The following is a 22,074-nucleotide window of genomic DNA, read 5'->3' as shown; positions in this document are numbered from 1 at the left end:
TAGCATAGGATGAAGATAATAATGGTTCTCTCTTCTGTTTTGTATAGGGGTTAAGTAATACACCAATCCAACTATAACACTCAGCATATTACCTGACCCATGGTAAGATACAATAAGGGTTAACTAGTACTATTACTTACTTAAAAAAGATCTAGACAAAATTTCCACAATCCTTTAAGATATATGCTACTTTACCCTATCCTCATGAAGACTCTCAACAGTACAGTCTTTTCTTTAATAAGGTGAGCACACATGAGGGAGAAATCTCCATCACCTACATCAGGTCCTTCCGGCATCCTACTGAGTGTGCATGAGTCACATTTCATTACCATTGTGTTAATGACTAAGAGATAACTTGCCTCTGCTTCTGTAACAAAATGACAAGTTGTAATTACCCAAATCAGAAATCACTTTTGTTGTCAGTGTTTTTCTTGTTGCTGTCTCACATTTACAGTGCTATTTTGTATACTTCAGTGAACAGAATACTCAGAAATACTAATTGACTGTCATCCATTAAAAAAAAAAAAACATTAAAATTATCTATTGTTTGGTCTGGAAGGGAGTCTGAAAGTTGTACCAAAGTTTGGTTCCTAGCACCATGCCCTCCCACTCTGACCATCATAAATGCTCAACAAATATCTGTTGACTCTTGTCTAACCCCTTCATTGTGAAATGGAGAAAATAAAGTTTCAGAGAAGTCACCTGACAAATTTCTTCAGTCAAGACTCTGGGCTTCTGGCTGAACGGTCAGCATCATACGCCACCATGTGTCTTCATCAAATATGCTTTGAATATTAAGGGATTTCAGGATTAGTTACTGAATCTCTTATCTATTTGCCCTCAAGAAAAGCTTTTTATCCTCTTATTTAAGTTTACAAAACCCTCTCCATACAGCCCTCCCAACCTCCACCAAGCGCTTCCTGTCTCTCTCTCCCACTCTATTTTCCTCCATAGCACCGTCACTGTCTGGCATACTACAATTTATTTGTTTATTGAATTGTGGTTTGTCTCTAGAAGTTTTCCATCTGCAAGTTAGTATTTATTTAGTGAAGTGTTCAGTGTATCCCCTTTTCTCTGATTAAAATAAATACGAAGTAAGTATTTGCTATGGCATTCAGTTTACCATTGGAGATAGATTTTGAAGCCCAACAATTCGAAGGTAAAATCCCGACTCTTCCTCCTTGTCATTGAGAACTTTGGACAAATGACCAAACGATTTCAACTCTTTGAACACTTTTTTTTTTTTTTTTTTTTTTTGTATAAAGCTAGTGATTAGGATAGATTATCTGAATACTTGTAATCCCTTAGATCACAAATGGGTATACAAGAAGAAGCTAATAAATGTCCTCTATTATTATACTTCCTGTGGACAACATTTTCCCACCATCTGGAATTTAGTCATACTCATCCTGCCACCTGAAATCTCCCTCCACTCCACCCCATTTCAGCCCTTTGAAATCCTACTCTTCTTATGAGACTATCTCTCCTCTTCTACCTCAAGAGTATTTTGTGTATATCCTAAGTCATTTAACATTACTTTCCTTTCTCTATGGTTGTCTTAATTTCAGTGCTGTATTGGAAATTTCCCAAACCAGAAGCACTGTTCATCTTTGAAACTGTCATATCAACTAACAAATTGTCTGGACAATGTAATTGACTTTAAAAGCAGGCAAGAGTGGTGCTTAAAAAATGTTTATATTGGATAATTCAGAATTCTTATTGACTTAATTAATGATTAAATCACCAGTAGGGGACAATTCCTGTTGCTTAAAACACAGATTGTCAGCAGGTTTTGAGTAAGAGAGAAATCACGGGAAGGAAGTATAGAGAAAGACGGTCCAGGAAGAAGGAAATGAAATCATGACTGTCCCACAGGCTACAGAGCTGTAACTGTCAGTGACTTTGGTTTGTTCAGAATTTTTTTATTTCAGGACTGGGATAACCAGGTTAAAGAGAATGAAGTAAGACTACAAGGCAACAAAAACCACTCCCAACACAAACTTAACATGTGACTTTTTAACAAAATTTTCTGATGTCATTAATGAGAATGAGTTATTATAGATACTATAATATATCATATGAGCTACCTGGACTTTAAAGGTATTTTGTGCACATAGGTGAGTGTAAGCTTTAGTAAGGAAAAAAAAAAAAGGAAAACACCTCACTGTTATTTTAATTTGTACTGGTTTTATTTTAGCCAAATTTTAAAACCAAGCTAATATCAATCTTCCTAAATTCCTAAAATGTGAGTAAACATGAGGAAAATAGTAAACTGAGAATGAGAATGATCAATTTTGTATGATGGGAGTTAAAGTCTTATAGAAAAAAAATGGTAAGGGAAATCTTTATTTTTTATTTTATTTTATTTTATTTTTTTGAGACAGAGTCTCACTCTCTTGCTCAGGCTGGAGTGCAGTGGCGTGATCTCGACTCACTGCAACCTCTGCCTCCATGGTTCAAGTAATTCCGTCCCACCACGCCCAGCTAATTTTTTTGTATTTTTAGTAGAGAAGGGTTTTGCCATGTTGGCCAGGCTGGTCTCAAACTCCTAATCTCAAATGATCCTCCCGCCTTGGCTTCTCAAAGTACTGGTATTGCAGGCCTGAGTCACCATCCTGACCAGAGAAATCATTTTCATATCATGAATTATAAGTAGTTGCTAAGACACTCAGAGCATCAGACACAGATCATCTTTTGACTTAACATTCTCTTCATCTAGAAAAGGAATCTTAGGGCCGGGTGCAGTGGCTCATGCCTGTAATCCCAGCACCTTGGGAGGCCTAGATGGGAGGATCACCTGAGGTCAGGAGTTTGAGACCAGCCTGGCCAACATGGTGAACCCTGTCACTGCGAAAACAAAGAAATAAATTAAATATACAAAATTAGCTGGGCATGGTGGCACATGCCTATAATTCCAGCTACTCGGGAGACTGAGGCAGAAGAATCACTTGAACCCAGAAGGCGGAGGTTGTAGTGAGCAGAGGTCACGCCATGTCTATATTTCTGAGAATTCAGGGATGGTGATAAGCCTGGAATTTAATAATTATTCATTCTCTTCCACCTTTACGAGTCACATTTTTGGAATGAGGAAAAAGATTTGATCAATATGAAATCTGATGACACCTTTGGCTTCTGTTGCCAGCTGTGTTCTGATTCCTGGGTCTTGTCTCCTTCAATGCTGGAGGCAGTGTCTGCTGGGAATCTGTAGTTGGAGCATGACCAGCTGTTTTTCCTTTGTCTGGAGATGTATGTAGAAGGAGTGGGATGGTGCAACTTTCTTCTTTCCTACAAAGTACACATGCATTGGTGGAAAGCAGAGAGAATTAAACTGAAAATATACAACCTGAAAATTTAGTGCAATAAATAAATTATTGGCACCTGGAGTATTCTGTTTTAAACCAAAATGAGTCATCCCTTTTCCTTCCCCTTAAGGTATCCAAATGTTGTGAAGAAGAGATTACGTAGAAGAATAATCTGGCGAGGATCCACTGGTAAAGGGCATCCCAGAGGACAAAAATCCCTTCAAGGAGCTCAAAGGAGGCTGTGTGATTTCAAAATACAGAAAAAAAAATATTAAATTGTTGGAAATATCTCAAATGTTAATAACAATATGGATTTTTCTCACACATAATAGTACTACTAAGCATGTACATGAATTTTTAAAATTATAGATGTAAACTTTTAATAAAAATTGGGATGTAGTAACCCATCATTCTATGTTTTTCTTAACATATCTGGCACACTGTTTAACAATAATTGCCAATAAATATTGTTTAAAGTTATTTAAAAATAACTGTGTTTTATAAATGATTCTATATTATTCTGAGTTGTCAGCATATATTTACTGTTTTATGTCTTTTCACTTCCCTTTCAACACGTACAGTTTTCTACCCAGAAATTTTATAGTTAAGTTTCTATTTTCTTTCCCAAACTTTCTCTTGCTTATGGAATTAGGAAGCTTATTTTTCTGATATGCACTTCACCTATCTTGTGACTTTTCCCCACAATGCCAACTGGGTTGAGGGTTCAGTCTGTGGTCACGGAGCACAGTGAATTTCACCAGCACCACATTCACGGTTATAAGCATACACTTAGGAGCCAGACAGTTCTGGCTTTGCCACTGTACTGCCTACCTCACTTTGGATAAGCTACTTAATTCTTTCTAAATTTGTTTCTTCTAGCATAGGATGAAGATAATAATGGTTCTCTCTTCTGTTTTGTATAGGGGTTGAGTAATACACCAATCCAACTATAACACTCGGCAGATTACCTGACCCATGGTAAGATACAATAAGGGTTAACTAGTACTATTACTTACTTAGAAAGGATCTAGACAAAATTTCCACAATCCTTTAAGATATATGCTACTTTACCCTATCCTCATGAAGACTCTCAACAGTACAGTCTTTTCTTTAATAAGGTGAGCACACATGAGGGAGAAATCTCCATCACCTACATCAGGTCCTTCCAGCATCCTACTGAGTGTGCATGAGTCACATTTCATTACCATTGTGTTAATGACTAAGAGATAACTTGCCTCTGCTTCTGTAACAAAATGACAAGTTGTAATTACCCAAATCAGAAATCACTTTTGTTGTCAGTGTTTTTCTTGTTGCTGTCTCACATTTACAGTGCTATTTTGTATACTTCAGTGAACAGAATACTCAGAAATACTAATTGACTGTCATCCATTAAAAAAAAAAAACATTAAAATTATCTATTGTTTGGTCTGGAAGGGAGTCTGAAAGTTGTACCAAAGTTTGGTTCCTAGCACCATGCCCTCCCACTCTGACCATTATAAATGCTCACCAAGTATCTGTTGACTCTTGTCTAACCCCTTCATTGTGAAATGGAGAAAATAAAGTTTCAGAGAAGTCACCTGACAAATTTCTTCAGTCAAGACTCTGGGCTTCTGGCTGAACGGTCAGCATCATACCCCACCATGTGTCTTCATCAAATATACTTTGAATATTAAGGGATTCCAGGATTAGTTACTGAATGTCTTTTCCATTTGTCCTCAAGAAAAGCTTTTTATCCTCTTATTTAAGTTTACAAAACCCTCTCCATACAGCCCTCCCAACCTCCACCAAGCGCTTTCTGTCTCTCTCTCCCACTGTATTTTCCTCCATAGCACCATCACTGTCTGGCATACTACAATTTATTTGTTTATTGAATTGTGATTTGTCTCTAGAAGTTTTCCATCTGCAAGTTAGTATTTATTTAGTGAAGTGTTCAGTGTATCCCCTTTTCTCTGATTGAAATAAATACAAAGTAAGTACATGCTATGGCATTCAGTAACACATAGAAGATGGTCCTAACCAACATCTCTAGCTTTCAGTTTACCATTGGAGACAAATTTTGAAGCCCAACAATTCAAAATTAAAACCCCGACTCTTCCACCTTGTATTTGAGAACTTCAGAAAAATGACTTCAACTATTTGAACATGTTTTTGTTTTTGTTTTTTTTCCATATATAAAATTAGTGATTAGGCTAGATTATCTGAATACTTATAATCCCTTAGATCAGAAATTGGTATATAGAAAGAAGCCTAATAAATGTCCTCTATTATTATACTGCCTGTGAACATTTTCCCACCATCTGGAATTTAATCATACTGATCTCTCCATCTGAAATCTCCCTCCACTCCACCCCATTTCGGCATTTCAAAATCCTACTTTTCTTATGAGACTCTCTCTCCCATTCTACCTCAGGAGTATTTTGTGTGTCTCTTAAGTCATTTAGCATTACTTTACTTTTTCTCATTACAATTTCTACTGTTGTCTTAATTTCAGTGCTGTATTGGAAATTTCCCAAGTCAGAAGCACTATTCATCTTTGAAACTGTCATATCAACTAACAAATTGTCTGGATAATGTAATTGACTTAAAAAGCAGGCAGGATTGGTGCTTATAAAATGTTTATATTGGATCAAACTTCCTAAATGTCTAAATAATGTGTTTACATGAGGAAAATAGTAAACTAAGTAATGAGAATGATCAGTTATGTGTGATTGGAGTTAAAGTAATATAGAAAAAAAATTGGTAAGAGAAATCATTTTTTAAATTTTTATTTTATTTTACTTTATTTTTTTTTGAGATGGAGTGTCACTGTCTCACCCAGGCTGGAGTGTAGTGGCACGATATTGGCTCACTGCAAACTCTGCCTCCCGGGTTGAAGCAATTTTATGCCACGACGTCTGTTTTTTTTGGGGGGTTTTTTTCTGTCTTTTTAGTAGAGAAGGGATTTCACCATTTTGGCCAGGCTGGTCTCAAACTCTTGACCTCAAGTGATCCTCCTGCTTCAGCCTCACAAAGTGCCGGGATTACAGGTGAGAGCCACCACTCCCAGCCAGAGAAATCATTTTGATATCATGAATTATAAGTAGTTGCTAAGATTGTCAGAGCATCAGACACAGATCATCCTTTGACTTGGCATTCTCTTCACCTAGAAAAGGAATCTTAGGGCCAGATGCAGTGGCTCACACCGTAATCCCAGCACTTTGGGAAGCCTAGGTGGGAGGATCACCTGAGGTCAGGAGCGAGACCAGCCTGGCCAACATGGTGAGACCCCGTCTCTACTGAAAAAATAAATAAATAAAAATATATATATACACACACATACACACATATATCTATATATACACACAAAATTAGCTGGGCGTGGTGGCACGTGCCTGTAATCCCAGCTATTCGGGAGGCTGACAGCAGAACCACTTGAACCTGGGAGGTGATGGTTGCAGTTAGTGGAGATCGTGCCATTGCACTCCAGCCTGGGCAACAAGAGCGAAACTCCGTGTCCCCGCCTCTCCCCCCCAAAAAAAAGAAAAAGAAAAAATAAAAGGAATCTTAGGTAAGTAGTTACAGGAAACAAATGAGCTCCTAAAAACTGCTTCATGATTGTTTTAACAGACGAAAACAAATATGAAATGAACCAAGAGCATGTAAAATATACTTTCTTTAAAGAAACCATAATTTCAATGAGCTAAACAGTTACCATGCACTGTTTAATTTTATTTATTTATTTATTTATTTATTTATTTTTAGAGACGGAGGTCTCGGTATGTTGCCTAGGCTGGTCTCAAACTGCTGAACCTTTGGTCTCATGTGATCCTGCTGCTGCAGTTTCTCAAAGTCACTCCATAAATTTTAGAAGAGCAGAATTTGAAAGGTAACCTAGTTCACATACCAAATAAAAAAGCTGAAATAATGTGTTTCTTGCAAAAATCACAAAGATAAAATAAGACCAGAATCCTGATCTGTTTTGAGTTCAAGTTAGCATTAGCTCAATTCCAGTTTAACTGCCTTTAATGTTTTATTTTTCTTTATACAGATTTTTAACAACATAATAAATCAGAAAAATTGTCAAAACCTTGTTTTTCCTATTTTTGCATACCAAAGTAAAAATTTCATGGTTGTTACTCTTTTGTAATTTAAAAGCGAAAATGGTTACTTTCATTTTTATTAACTAATTTCTATAAAACATTTGTGAAAAGACAGTGGGCTAACTAATCAAAGTTCTTTGCTGGTTGCACCTGTCATTTTTACTAAAGAGTGGTTTCTACTCATACTACTTGTAAAATAACTTTTACTGGGGTAATATGTAAAGTATAAGTAAAAACTTAAGGAAATATTCGAACATAACTAAACAAATTTTAAAATGTATTTATTCAAAATTTTTGAATGTTGCTGATAAACTATTTCTGCAAGTATACATGAGAAATTGCTTAACATGGTTCTTCTCTGGGAAGTAAATTCAGTGTCTAGGCATAGAAGACTACACGTCCTTTTGTTAAAAAAAAAAAAACTGTTATCATCGTTTTACTATTTAAAACCAAACAGAGCCAGGCGCGGTGACTCAAGCCTGTAATCCCAGCACTTTGGGAGGCCGAGGTGGGCGGATCAAGGGGTCAAGAGATCAAGACCATCCTGGCTAGCACGGTGAAACTCCGTCTCTACTAAAAATACGCAAATATTAGCTGGGCGTGGTGGTGGGCGCCTGTAGTCCCAGCTACTCGGGAGACTGAGGCAGGAGAATGGCATGAACCCAGGAGGCAGAGCTTGCAGAGAGCCCAGATCGTGCCACTGCACTCCAGCCTGAGCGACAGAGCAACTGTCTCAAAAAATAAAAATTAAATTTAAAAAAAAGCTTTTTCAGAATGCTGTGTGATCATGCAATTGCAACATTTTGCAATTCACTTCAGTTTAAGCAATTTACTTAAGATATTAGAATAGGAACTATTGAATAATAATAAAAAAGAAGACTAATAAGTATTTTGTTTCTAATATGTCTCATAATACGGTGGGAAAAGTCAAAGAACCAATATGGGCTTATAAATATTTATCCCTCTATGCAATTAGATGATTTCATGGAAAAGAAATTTCTAAGCCAAAATAATTCTATATTTATGACTTAGAACAAACACACATTAATTTATTTAACCAATTTATTTAACTTAGGTGCTGAACCTATTTAATTTTGGTCACATTCACATTGATTACTTTCACTAATTTATTTAAGATATTTTAAACCAACTTTTTAAATTTAAGTAATAGAAAATTTTAAAAATGAATTAGTGCAGAAGACAGATATGGATATTTGTCTCGTCTCCCTGCTTATTCACACGTAAATTTCAGCTGATGATCTAACTACTTTGAGCCTGGGAAACGCTGGTATTTCAAATATTGAAAGTGAAGCTCTTAAACATCTTCTTTGTGAAAATGATTTATCATATATAGACATACAAATACAATTAGAGACACAACACAGTTTAGCTGATTCACCACCTTCCCTGCCTTACTATACATTTTGCAAATTAGACAACCAAAACTCAGAAAAATTAAGTGACTTTTTCAGTGATGGCCTGTGGCAGAGCTGGGACTACAAGTCAGGAGTATTCATTAAGTGGTTCATTGTTCTTTTCATTCTAATTTATTCATTGAGGATGAGCAGAGAATGGTAAGAAACTAGGAACGAACAAAAACTCCTGCTTCCTAAACAGAGAATGGTCATGGGTGTCTAGGGTCAGCTACTCCGAAATACTCAGTTAATGCCTCCACTCTTCACTTGCATTTGACTCTGTGAGACAGAAGGTTATCTCTGGAAAGAAAGAGAAATACCCAACTGCTAGGGAAGGTTTCTAACATTCATGTTTGATTTTTCTTCTATTCTTTTGAGCACTATTAACAAGACTTTAGTTATAGTTAAAGGGAAAGTTTTATTGAATGTAAACATTTTTCACATCGGACACTTTTCCTAGCTTCCCAGAGCAACAGCGCGATAAATATTGCTTTCCAGAAAGTTAAGAAACTAATACTAAATGAATCCACTGCCTACATCCAGGAAGGTTCAGGAGCCAGGAATTCAAAATCCTTGGTGTCAAGTGTCACCCAAACCTTGGGGCTGGGGAGTGGAGAAAGGCTTTCTGGTAAGAACTTTAAGATTCCTGCTTCTGTCTTCTATTATATCATCCTTTGATGCGCCACTCTACAAAACATTCCCCCGAAAAAAGTAAAAAAGTAAAAACTCTGCTGCTGAGGATGCAGATGATTATTTAACGACAAAAAATGTCCGTGCAACTTGTAAACGATATTCACACCCTGTTGCCCCCTCCTCTCCCAAAATGTGTAAACCCATATTAGGCCTTGATCTACACAAATCAGCAAAGCACTGGTGAGCATTTCTGGGATTAAGACTGAGCTTCATTTTCTTTTGAGCCTTTTCTTAAGCGTCCACATTCCCCACTGTGCATTTATTAGGTTGATGCAAAACTAATTGCACCAACCTATATATGTAATTAGGGAAAAGTAATTACTTTTGCACCAACCTATGTATGTAATTTGGGAAAAACTATATCTGGCATATTTTTAAAACTCTTTGAGAGGCGAAGGGTAGTTATTTCCTGCTGGGTAGTGTACTCCTTTTCCTTGCTTCACAAACAAAACCCGGATGTGACTTGGAAACGGAAAAAAAAGGGGGTGGGGGAGTGCGGGGGGTGGGGCGAGGAGTAAAAAAAGTAAAATTTCTGCTGTCCCCAGTAAGGCAGCCCTAGCCCAGCCGCCCCCCGCGGGCGTGGCAGTCCTGAGTCAGGGCCTGTCCGGGGCCAGCATCCCTGCTGGGCGATTGAGCGGCGGGAAGCTGCTTTTGAACCAGTCTCAAAGTTAACCCTAACCTAGCACCTAAGCAGCCCTCCTAGGTTGTGGGAACTTGAGAAAAGGCAGAGTTCTCATGTCCTAGGACGCTGGGGCGCGCTGGCGTGACGGGGTCCCGGAGGAAGCGGAGCCCTCGGGGAGCTGGGGACCGCAGCAGGGCTGCAGTCACATCCTGTGCGGGTGAGCGGCGGGCCCGGCCCTGCAGTTGTTTCGACACGCGCCGAGCTTCGCAGCTCTTCCAGGGGCTCCGCTGCCCGAGCTAGCCTGGGCCCAGTTCTGGGGCGAAAATGCCTGCCCTTCACATCGAAGATTTGCCAGAGAAGGAAAAACTGAAAATGGAAGTTGAGCAGCTTCGCAAAGAAGTGAAGTTGCAGAGACAACAAGTAAGTTGGCTGTTCCGGAATATTTCCTTCTCTGAAATGAAGCAGGGTTCGGTTTGTCCTGCTTAGTAACAGTAAAGCAAATAGTTTAGCTTATTTTTCCCCTCCTTTGTAGCTTCTCTTCTCACCACTCCTTTGACAGTGCCTGGGGACTGCCAGCTGATGTGGGGAAATCGTAGGAGGTAGAGGAGAGGTCTAGGATCCGATAAGGAATTTAAGGCCAAATGTCCTAACTTTTTAAGATGCCTAGGAAGGGGAAAATAGACAAGAAATCTTGCTTTCCATTAGACAGCTGTTTTTCGAAACTCACTTGTAGGAAAAAAGTGGATAGCTACTTGGTTCTTTCATCTTTTACCCTACTAGAAAGGATGATATTTGAAAGAAATTTTCTAAAACCATATTGTAAAGTCTTACATTATTTAATTTTGAATTTCACCAGTGGCCTTCAGTGATATGCAAAGAACAGTCCACCGAAACTTGGGAGCAAAATATTAGAATTTCTATCTTTATTTATTTGTAAATCTCATCCCTTTATAATTTTCACTTTATGTTTTATAAGTATGCGATTAATACAGTAGTATCTGTACTTATTTATACAGAATTATACATATACTGAGGTGTATATGAAAAATTTTTTAGTGATCACAATTTAAAAGTTTTAGAGACTATTGATAGAGATTGCCATTTCAATGAGAACATATGACCCAGTATTCAATATTCTCCACTGAAACGTCTTGGTTTTATAAGTTTTGTAAGTTTTACTTCAATTTCTTACTGGTCATCAGGACCTTCCTTTAGACACTAATCTCTCTTCCTGTTTTAACTCAGTCAGGCATCCTGTAGACTAGGAAAAGTCTTTGAATAGATATTGTTTAAAGATAATTAACCTTTCCTTTTCAGCAAGAAAATTTTGAACTGATCTTATTTATTATGGTTTAGCACTAGAAAAAAATTAAGAAAAACAATGGAAATGAAGCATTATAATATGCTCACTTGCCTTCCTGTTCTAGTTGTAATGAATCTGGTAAGGGCAAGAGTCTTTACTCTTGAGTGATGATTAGAAGATGCAGGCATTTTTGTGTTTTACTTTTTACATATTTCTTTTCTCAAATTTAACCTTTCACATCCAAATCCCTGCTCTTCCTAGCTTTTATAATGAGATGTCCCCTCTATCATGTTAATGGTTTGTAGCTTTAAAAATACCAATGTGTTTAAAGGGGAAAAGAAGGAAGTTACACTACCCACTCAATAAGCATGCTTCTTGACACCTTAAGGGACCCATTTTATGGATGGCAAAGTTGCCGGTACAGCAAGTGTTGGCCACTTAGATATGTTCACACAATAAACCTTAGGAGTTACATATTAAACAGAGTTTCATATACTGAAGTACAGCACTGAAATACAGCATTGCCTATGCAAGGTTCTAATATCTTAATATTTGGTATCACTGTGCAGAACTTAGGAAAAAAGACAAGTGTCTTCTACTTATCCAGAGTTTTAAGTTAACTATTGAACAGGGATGTGGATGCAACTGACTATGTAAAAATTGACTGTATCATTCATTAGCAATTTCTCCCTGCTAGCCAGCCTGACCCTTTAGGACACGGCCTGTGGCATCAACTTCCCACCTCCAGAAACCTAAAGTGTATGCCAGAGGGAGAAAAAACTTTGGGTACATGTGTGTCCTTAGGAAATACAGAAAGAGGCATCTAAATCTCAAAAATAATATTAAGACATTTGATTATACACTTGGAATTATACATGGTTACTGCTGAATGCTTAGAGATCATTCACCTCCCTCACTTTAAGGATTAAAAAAAACTTGAGTCCCACAAAGGCTAACGAGCTCCTCATTTAAGACCACAGAGATAGATAGTGATAGGGCAGGTACTAAAACATTCTTCTTCTCATGCCCAGTCCATTATTCAGTCAATAAATAGTTAACATCTAGGCTACGTGTTCAGTCCTTAACTCAGGCCCAGACAAAACTTGCAAGTTCTATTCTGGCTGTAGTTAAATGTTTATCAAACATATCCTCTTGATTACAGAAGGAAATGTATCGAAGGAGTAATTACTCACATTTGGAGGTTGCAGACCTCTTCTGAAACCTAATGAAAAAACCTTGTAAGAAAAGATTCAATGTAGGGAGCATGAATCTTGTCCATAAATTAACTTGGGACCACAGACCCTAGGTTATGGACACGTGCATTATCAACTCTGAAAATTCACTTAAAATGTATGCACTCTGAATGTCAGCAACAATTGAGAGCAAATGTTACCTGAAAGAATTGTACCTGAAAGATTTTATTTTGCCAGATTTTAAGTCACAGAACTGTATCACCTAGTTTTCAATTTGAGGTCAGAGGCTTCCACACTTTTTTGCAAAGGATAATCATTTGGGATGTGGAAGTAAAATATTAGCATTTCTATTTTTGTTTAGTTTTAAACCTCACCCATTAATAATTTCCAGTTTATGTTTTATAATTTTGCATGATGTATTAACAAAACAGTATCTGTACTTATTTGTAATTAAAAGTTATATTCATTTTGGGATACATATGCAAACATGTTTTAGTAGTAACCATTAAAACAGTTTGAGGTTACTAATTTAGATTACTGATTCAGTGGGAACATTTGCCCAGTTTTCCTAGGTCTCCATTTAAATTTGCTGGTGTGGCCCAGCGCAGTGGCTCACTTCTGTAATCCCAGCACTTTGGGATGCCGAGGCGGCCGGATCACGAGGTCAGGAGATCGAGACCATCCTGGCTAACACGGTGAAACAAAATTAGCAGGCCGTGGTCGTGGGCGCCTGTAGTCCTAGCTACTCGGGAGGCTGAGGCAAGAGAGTGGCGTGAACCCGGCAGCTGGAGCTTTGCAGTGAGCCGTGATCATGTCACTGCACTCCAGCCTGGGTGACAGAGCGAGACTCCGTCTCAAAAACAAATTAATTAATTAATTAAATTAAATTAAATTTGCTGGTACTTCTGTAATTTTTACTGTAAATTTCTTACTAGCAACACAGGGCTTCATTAAGACCCTAATTTCTTTTATTTTGCTTTTATTCTTTTTTTTTAAACTCATTCTTGCAACCTGTCTTTTAAGGATAGATAGACTTTTTGAAGAAACGATTCTTGTAAGAATAGACTTTTTGAAGACATTATTCAATTTTTTCTCCATCGCAGAAAAAATTTCTTCTCAGATAAGCCTAATAAGTCTCAGAATCTAAGTCTTTATTATGATCATTGCCCTCATGCAGCAGGAAGAAATTCTGAGGAGCAACACAGAGTGCAATATTTGGACAACTCCAATCTTTCCAGAGTCAGGCTTTTTCTAAAGCTTCTATCATTTTGTGAAATTTCAGAACATGACACACACCCATAAGTGAGAATCGTGGCATTTTACACCCCAAAACATTTGGGGATTATCTACTACTGCACCTGCTCATTAGCATGAAAAATTAAAATAAGATTATATTTCAGTTCCTAAAATATTGTAGATGTGTCATAATTGTATTTTAGCAGAGGAAGGAAATCATATGAGACACAATGGAAAAAAATTGCTGGAGATGATTTATTTAATGCAGTGACTTTCAAACATTTTTGAATTTGACCAACGACCAACAGTAAGAAATATGTTTTACATAGATTGTATCATAGATATAGTAATATAATAAAAATATGAGAGTGCAGAACCCAGATTTTATATATGTATCATATATAATATATATACACACAAATATATATATGTAAAAAAATGTTTAAAAACTGCTTGTATTCAGTTATACTAATTTCATTTAGGGGTAGGGACAAAGTTTAAACAACCATAACCTAATATATTCTTTTTTTTTTCTGTACTTAAGGTGTCTAAATGTTCTGAAGAAATAAAGAACTATATTGAAGAACGTTCTGGAGAGGATCCTCTAGTAAAGGGAATTCCAGAAGACAAGAATCCCTTTAAAGAAAAAGGCAGCTGCGTTATTTCATAAATAACTTGGGAGAAACTGCATCCTAAGTGGAAAAACTAGTTTGTTTGTTTTCCCAGAAAAAACCAACATGCTTTTTAAGGAAGGAAGAATGAAATTAAAAGGAGACTTTCTTAAGCACCATATAGATAGGGTTATGTAGAAAAGCATATGTGCTACTCATCTTTGCTCACTATGCAGTCTTTTTTAAGAGGGCAGAGAGTATCAAAGGTGCAATTATGGAAATATGAGCATTACTTGAGCATGACACTTCTTTCAGTATATTGCTTGATGCTTCAAATAAAGTTTTATCTTGGGAAGATGAGTGTTGGTGATTTAAGAAGGCACTTTTCATCCATTAACTTTTATATTTCTCCCCAAAATCTTTTGGGTGTGGAATATGATTGGGCTTGGAATATGATTGAGAAGATTAGGTGGTTCGACAGATCACATCTCCAATCCAGCTCTCTGCATCAACGGTTTAGAGTGCTGAGTTCTGACCTCAGGAATGTGTTTGATCTAACCTTAACTATTTAGAAACTGAGCAGGTAGAATTCCTATAACATTGACAGAAGTCACATTATCTGAGTCAGGAACAAGGCCAAGCCACATCTATGTTAGTACTTTCCTAGTTTATCATCATTTAGATCTTCTTAATAGTGTTCCTGTAGGAGTAGCCTTGAAGAAAAGACTGAGTTGGGGATCAGGAAGGGTGCCCTGCCTCTCCGCAGCATAGTGGCCAGGCCAGCCCTGGCTTTGAGGACCAGTACTTAACCTGCACAGAGCTACATCTCCCATGTGCTCTCCAGGTCTTGGGCACGGCACTACTCCAGTTCTGTGGCATTGGTGCAGACACTTGGTTCTCTGCACTCATGCTTACCAGCATTTTCCAGCAGGCCTGGGTCAAACATGGCTCTTTTTCTTCTCCTCCAAAGGCACCAGTGAATCTTTGCCCACTTTAAAGATTAGTTGGTCTTTTTCTTACTGATGTGTAGGAATTCTTCATATATTCTGGCCTTTATTCATGGTTGGTGATATGTGTTGCAAATACCTTTTCCCAGTCTGTGGCTTACGTTTTCACAGTGAGCTTTCCTTCAGTGGTTTCATCCTGCAGGGGCAACATGCCAGAGTATAACTCCTGCTGAAGTTCATAACAAGGGTACCTGAAGCCCAAACCTCAAAAAAAAAGGGACCTTTCTTTCTCTCCTTGAGCATTCTCCTGCTTTCTCCTCCATCTTTGGGTCAAAATTGCTCCAAGTTTGAGCCAAAAGAAAAACATGGAAAAACCCTTGCTGGTTAGCTCTAGCTCAAATGGACTTAGTTATTAACTTGACCTGCAATTTTCAATGTGGCACCGGAAGCCAATATTTCTCCTTGACTGGATCTTTTCTCCCACTTAGACATGTAGGTATACCTTACTATCAAGCCAGAGAGGTGCCTGTAACCTGTAGCAACTTCCTAAAGTATATCAGCATCCTCACTCTGAAATTCCTTTCCTTTCCCTCTCTGGGAAAGAACAGTATACCCTAGGCTTTTGAAAAATAGGTTACACAAACCAAGAGCAGGAACTATTTCCTTCAGTTTCCTGACACTTTCCAAGTGATGATGTCAATTGGGATTACTGAGAGCCAAGGGATAATTTTAGCCCAAAATTACTACTCCTAGGAAGGATTTAGGAATAGTAAAGGTATATTTCTTCCAAACAGCATAGAACAATTAGTACTATTAGTCATTTAACATTTAACATGGTATGGAAATAGAGCTTTGGTGCCTGTAAAGTTTTACTTTTATTAGCTGTTTCATTTCTTTGCACTCATAAAGTTTTCTTTTGTTGCTTATGAAAGCAAACATTTATTCCGGTTACTGGCAAGGCAGATTAAATCACCTGCTTCTTTTATGAAGGGCCAAGACACATTTATTCCCTAACTTGTTGGGAGTTTTGATTACAAATCTGTATCCTGATGTCTATTAGCAGATTCAGCTATCCTTTCATGTACACTCCCAAGTCCTAGCTTTGGCTCTTCATGTCTCTTTCAACCATATGATCAATCAGTCAAGACGACCTCTGGTTTTTCCTGAATAAATATCTAATCTTGTAGGTGCTTCTATTAAATCTAATTCTGTTTCTTTTCTTACTGTTTATCATTATAACTCAGCCAACACGTAGGACTGCAATGAAAATATTTTAATTTTCTACTGTTCAACTGCTAAAACTTATTAGCTTGTATTAGAAAAAGAAAAAATGCATCCACTATATATTTGGATATATTGTAAATGTAACCTTTGGTGACTGAGAATTTGTTAAGCAGAATTTAAATTATGTATCCAATTCATTCCAAGTGTATAGTTGCGTAAGTATTTACTATTTGATTAAAAATAGTTATCATGCATTGTGTAGCGAGACTTAGGTTCTATAAACTCAGATAGAATTAGGAAAATCAGGCCGGGCGGGGTGGCTCACACCTGTAATCCCAGCACTTTGGGAGGCTGAGGCAGGCGGATCACGAGGTCAGGAATTCAAGACCACCCTGACCAACATGATGAAACCCCATCTCTACTAAAACTACACAAAAAATTAGCCGGGTGTGGTGGCACGCACAGGTAATCCCAGCTACTCAGGAGGCTGAGGTGGGAGAATCACTTGAACCCTGGAGGCGGAGCTTGCAGTGAGCCGAAATCGTGCCACTGAACTCCAGCCTGGGCGACAGAGCGAGACTCCCTCTCAAAAGAAAAGAAAAAGAAAAATCGGGCTTTTCTATTTCTAGGCAGAAGCTACCTTACAAGCTCACCCACACTTGATATTGAAAGACCAAGTTTTCTGTATGCTAGATGCAAATTAATATCTCACTATTGTCTAAAGTTGCATTTCTTTGATTCCAGTGATTTTTAGTCAGTTTTCACGTGTGTCAATTTTCTCTTTTGAAGTTGTCTGTTCTCATCCTTTGCTCACTTAAAAAATTAATGTGCTGCACTTTGGGAGGCCGAGGCGGGCGGATCATGAGATCAAGAGATCGAGACCATCCTGGCTAACACGGTGAAAACCCATCTCTACTGAAAATACAAAAAATTAGCCAGGCGTGGTGGCGGGCACCTGTAGTCCCAGCTACTCCGGAGGCTGAGGCAGGAGAATGGCGTGAACCCGGGAGGCGGAGCTTGCAGTGAGCTGAGATCCGGCCACTGCACTCCAGCCTGGGCGGCAGAGCGAGACTCCGTCTCACAAAAAAAAAAAAAAAAAAAAAAAAAGTGTGCCTTTTTATTATTGAGTTATAGGAATTCTTTATACATTTTGGTCATTCATTATTTGTTGAATATATTAAATACCTTCTCCCATTCCATGACTTAACTTTTCACTTTGTCTTAGCTCCTGATAAACAAAAGATTTTTAATTTTGCTGAACTTTCTATTTTGAAATAATTATAAATTCACAGGCAGTTGTGAAGGAGGTACAGGGAAATCTATTGCACTCTTCCCCTAGCCTTCTCCAAAGTTAACATTTTATACAACTGTATTACAATATCAAAACTAATAAATTAACATTGTACACTCATACTGCTAGTTCAGTTTTCAATAGTTATACATGTACTCATGTGTGTGTGTAGCTCTACGCAATTTTATCATCTCTATAATTAGATTAAGACTGCTACATAAACTAAATCATACAGTAGCTATCCTTTTGAGGTTGGCTATTATCATTCAGTATAATTTCTTCAAGGTTTATCCAAGTTGGTTGTATGTATAAATAGTTTATTTCTTTTTATTGCTGTGTAGTATTTTACGCTACAGAGGTGCCACAGTTTAACAATTTATTCATCAAAGAATGTCTGGGTTGTTTTCAGTTCTCTGCTAATGCAAGTACAGGTGCTACGAACATTCATGTACAGATTTTTGTATGAAGATAAGTCTTTTCTCATGTGGAATAAATTTTTAGGAATACATTTGCTAGGTTCTATAGTAAATTTATATTTACTTTTAAAAAAAACTACCAAACTGTTTTCCACAGTGACCGTACCATTTTACATTTCCATCAGCAATGTATGAGCAATTCAGTTTCTCTACATCTTCATCAGTATTTGGTGTTATCACTATTTTCCATTTTAGCTATTCTGGATAGTAATATCTCATTATTGTTTTAATTTTACCTCTCTGATGGCTAAAGATTTTGAACATTTTTCATATATTTGCTATGCGTATATCCTCTTTGATGAAATGTCTATTCATGTATTTTGCTTATTTCTAATTTGATTGTTTATTTAATGTTGAGTTTTGAGAGTTCTTTATATATTTGGGATACAAGACCTTATTAGATATGTGATTTGTAAATATTGTCTTCTATTCTGTAATTTGTTTTTTAAACTTTTTAATGCTTTTTATAATCTTACTGAGTAGATGTTTTCAATTTGATGAGATCCAGTTTATCATTTTTTTTGTCTTATAGATCAAGATTTGGGTGTCAAGTCTAAACAATATTTACCTATTCCTCATCCCAAAGACTTTCACTTGTGTTTCTTCTAAAAATTTTATAGTTTTATGTTTTCTATTTAAGTCTGTAATCCATTTTAATTAATTTTTATATGAGGTGTGAAGTTTAGATACAGGCCTGCTCTCTCTCTTCCTTTTCTCCTTCCTTCCTTCCTTCCTTCCTTCCTTCCTTCCTTCCTTCCTTCCTTCCTTCCTTCCTTCCTTCCTTCCTTCCTTTGACAGTGGTCTAATTGCTCTAGGATCATTTATTGAAAAAGTTATTCCTTCTCCATTTAATTCCTTTTGCTACTTTGCCAGAAATTAACTGGACATATTTGTGTGATTCTATTTCTAGGTGTCCTTTTCTTTTTATTCATTTATGTATTTATTCCTTTGCCAGCTCCACACCACCTTGATTTCTACCACCATATAATAGGCAGTAACACCAGGAAGAGAGATTATTTATACTTTATTCATCTTTTTCAAAATTGTTTCGAATATTATATGGGCTTTCTCTTTTCATGTAGAATTTTACAATGTTTATGTCTACCAAGTAAATACATGGTCTCAGCAGCAGAGTGGAGATGACAGATAATATAATCAGTAGGCCTGAACACAAATGTATAGGATTTACTCAATCTGAACAGCAGAGAGAAGATAGGGTTTTAAAAATGAACGATCCACAGTAATACATAGAGTAGTAACAAGACATCTAGCACTGGCATAATCAGAGTCCAGGAAGAAAAGGAGAAGAGTGTGAGACTGAAAAAGTAGTAAAAGAAAAGTAATGGATAAAAATGTACAGAATTTTGTAAAAGACGTAAATCTACAAATTCAAGAAGCTTAGCAAACCATAAACATAATAAACCTGAAATAATTCACACTTAGACACATCATAATTAAACATTTTAAAACTAATGACCAAGGAGAAACTTATAAAAGGCCAGGGATAAATGATTCATTATGCATAAAGGAAGATGAATTTGAATTAAGTGGATTCCTCATCAGAAACTCTAGAGGCCAGAGGAAGAGGCATGACATTTTTAAATGCTGAAAGAGAAGAGCTGTAAACATTAAATCCTTTATCAGTGAAAGGATTCTTCAGGAATTAGGAAGAAATAGACATTCTTAAATAAAGGAAAATTAACAGAATTTGTTGCTAGCAGAACTTCTCTTGAAGAATGGCTAAAGGAAACTTTCAAAACAAAAATAAAATGCCAACAACAAAAATGCATATATTCTCAGGAAAAAAGAAGAATAAAAGATAAAGGATAAAACATTGAAGCAGACATTATAGACTATCCTTGAACTTGTCAGTTTCGTTAATCATACTTCATTGCTGAAACAAAAGATATAATACCATCTGATACAGTGTTCAATATAAATGGACATAAAACAACTACATTTAGAAAGTGGAGAGAGTAAAAGGACTTAAATAGAACAACTCTAGTTCTAAAAAAACAGTATTAGGAAAAAGCCTGTCCTGGGAAAGAGAGCTGGGTTGTTTAAGGTAGAACATGCTAAATACATAGCAAGCTGATTCAAGTCATGGGAGGTCCAATCAAGTAGTGCAAAGATGTGATTAATCAGGATAACTAGTTGGCAGAAGAGTGATTGATCCTGGTTCATATGCTCTGGAACCAATATAATAAAAACAATTTTAATCTATATAAACCAAATGAGTGAATTTTGTTTCCTTAATAAAAATCACATCACAACCTGAAATCATTATGAGCATGACTGAAAACTCTAATTATATGTCAAATAGATTTTTACACATTTATTCCATAATGTAATCTCTCAGTTTAGCATCAGAAATTATCTGATAGATGCTACATGAATTACAGAAGAGTGTGTAAAAGAAATCAATCAGACCCTGCAAGGACTTTTAAATGATAGCCAACTAGCCCTAAAGAATTCCTTACAGGTACCAAATAATATTTTCCAAGAAGTGATCAATTTGATCCTCAGTAAAAACTTATGTTTTCTTTAATTGTTCTTTAATAATGTTAGCCACAGGCTTTAGCTTTATCTCAGCCTTGTATCATCGCCAGTCTGAGACAGATTATTTTAATAAACTACTTCACAGAGCTGGTTTGGGAGTTAATGGGCTTGATTCTCTAGGCTGTGAACAGCGATCTTCAAATCCATAGAAAATACTCATGTCTTGCCACTCATCACTGTTGGTAAGTGGCTTCAAATCCTTTTGGGAAGTCATCAAAGTAAATATAAACATATAAAAATACATCTATTCTAAAGAATTTGCATATTCACTTAAACTTTCATAGCTCTGTTTAGTATAGTACAGGAAAGACAGAAAAGGGAGTGGTCTTGCCTTATTAAGTTTTTTGAAATGGTATTGAAACCTATGCAGGTCTTAATCTAAGAAAGAAAAATGAAGAGAGAAGAGAAATATTTAAACTTATATTCAGTATTTGAAAACGTAACCTAAAAACTCTGATATTGATATAACTCACTGATTACTTGAGAACAGTTCAAAGTCTATTGTTGTTAATTATTCCCTCCTTATAACTAAAGTTATGTGTCAATGAGGAACATTACAACACGGATGTGAATGCTCTTCGTCAATATCCAACTTTGTCTTTTATCTATTTTGTTTTCATAAATCTTTGAAAGACTGTATGCAATTGAGTTTCCAACTGATTGTTGCATACATATACTATTTGAATATAAAAGCAGATATGGAGAAGAATAAATTAATATTTATTACTATTTAGATTTTTCAATTTGGGGTGGGAAGTAATTTAGACATTTAAAAACCATTCATTTCAATTTTCCTGAACACATGGGTCAAAGATCTGTAAATGTTACCCTTTATAGTCAAGTTCAGCCAATGTTTTTTTTTTTCCCAGGAATTGGCAGTTGAGACAAACGGTAGCAACATTTATTAAGTTCAATTAATTAAACCAATCTTATGTACAACATGTGAAGGGATTAACTATTTGCAAAAAGAAGTAATAAGCAAATGATTATAGTAAGACTAGGACATTTCCAACTTCTGGTGACATTTCATAGGAGGATAGACAGTATCTTAAATGAAGCAGAAGAATTTGTGAAGTATTAAACTAAGAGGAAAAAAAATTAACTTATTGGGTGCAGCTTGGCA

The 22,074-nt window shown here is 36.6% G+C and overlaps 1 protein-coding gene across 1 annotated transcript; it reads left to right on the top strand.

Annotated features, from left to right (window-relative positions):
* Window positions 1-9,996: 9,996 nt before the first annotated feature.
* On the top strand, window positions 9,997-14,809 carry GNG11 (G protein subunit gamma 11). The gene is made up of 2 exons (XM_025381139.1): window positions 9,997-10,531; window positions 14,388-14,809. Exons 1-2 carry the CDS (start codon window positions 10,436-10,438, stop codon window positions 14,511-14,513), a joined length of 222 nt encoding a protein of 73 aa, XP_025236924.1. The 5' UTR covers window positions 9,997-10,435; the 3' UTR covers window positions 14,514-14,809.
* Window positions 14,810-22,074: the final 7,265 nt, after the last annotated feature.

The sequence above is a fragment of the Theropithecus gelada genome, chromosome 3 (genome assembly GCF_003255815.1).
Source record: "Theropithecus gelada isolate Dixy chromosome 3, Tgel_1.0, whole genome shotgun sequence".
Lineage (NCBI taxonomy): Eukaryota > Metazoa > Chordata > Mammalia > Primates > Cercopithecidae > Theropithecus > Theropithecus gelada.
The sequence above is the reverse complement of the archived record's forward strand: the minus strand, read 5'-3'. Positions and strand labels throughout refer to the sequence as shown.

Coding starts and splice junctions, on each gene's coding strand:
- GNG11 (XM_025381139.1), top strand. CDS start 10,436: ATGCCTGCCCTTCACATCGAAGATTTGCCAGAGAAGGAAAAACTGAAA. Junction 10,532..14,387: donor TGAAGTTGCAGAGACAACAA/GTAAGTTGGCTG, acceptor TCTGTACTTAAG/GTGTCTAAATGTTCTGAAGA.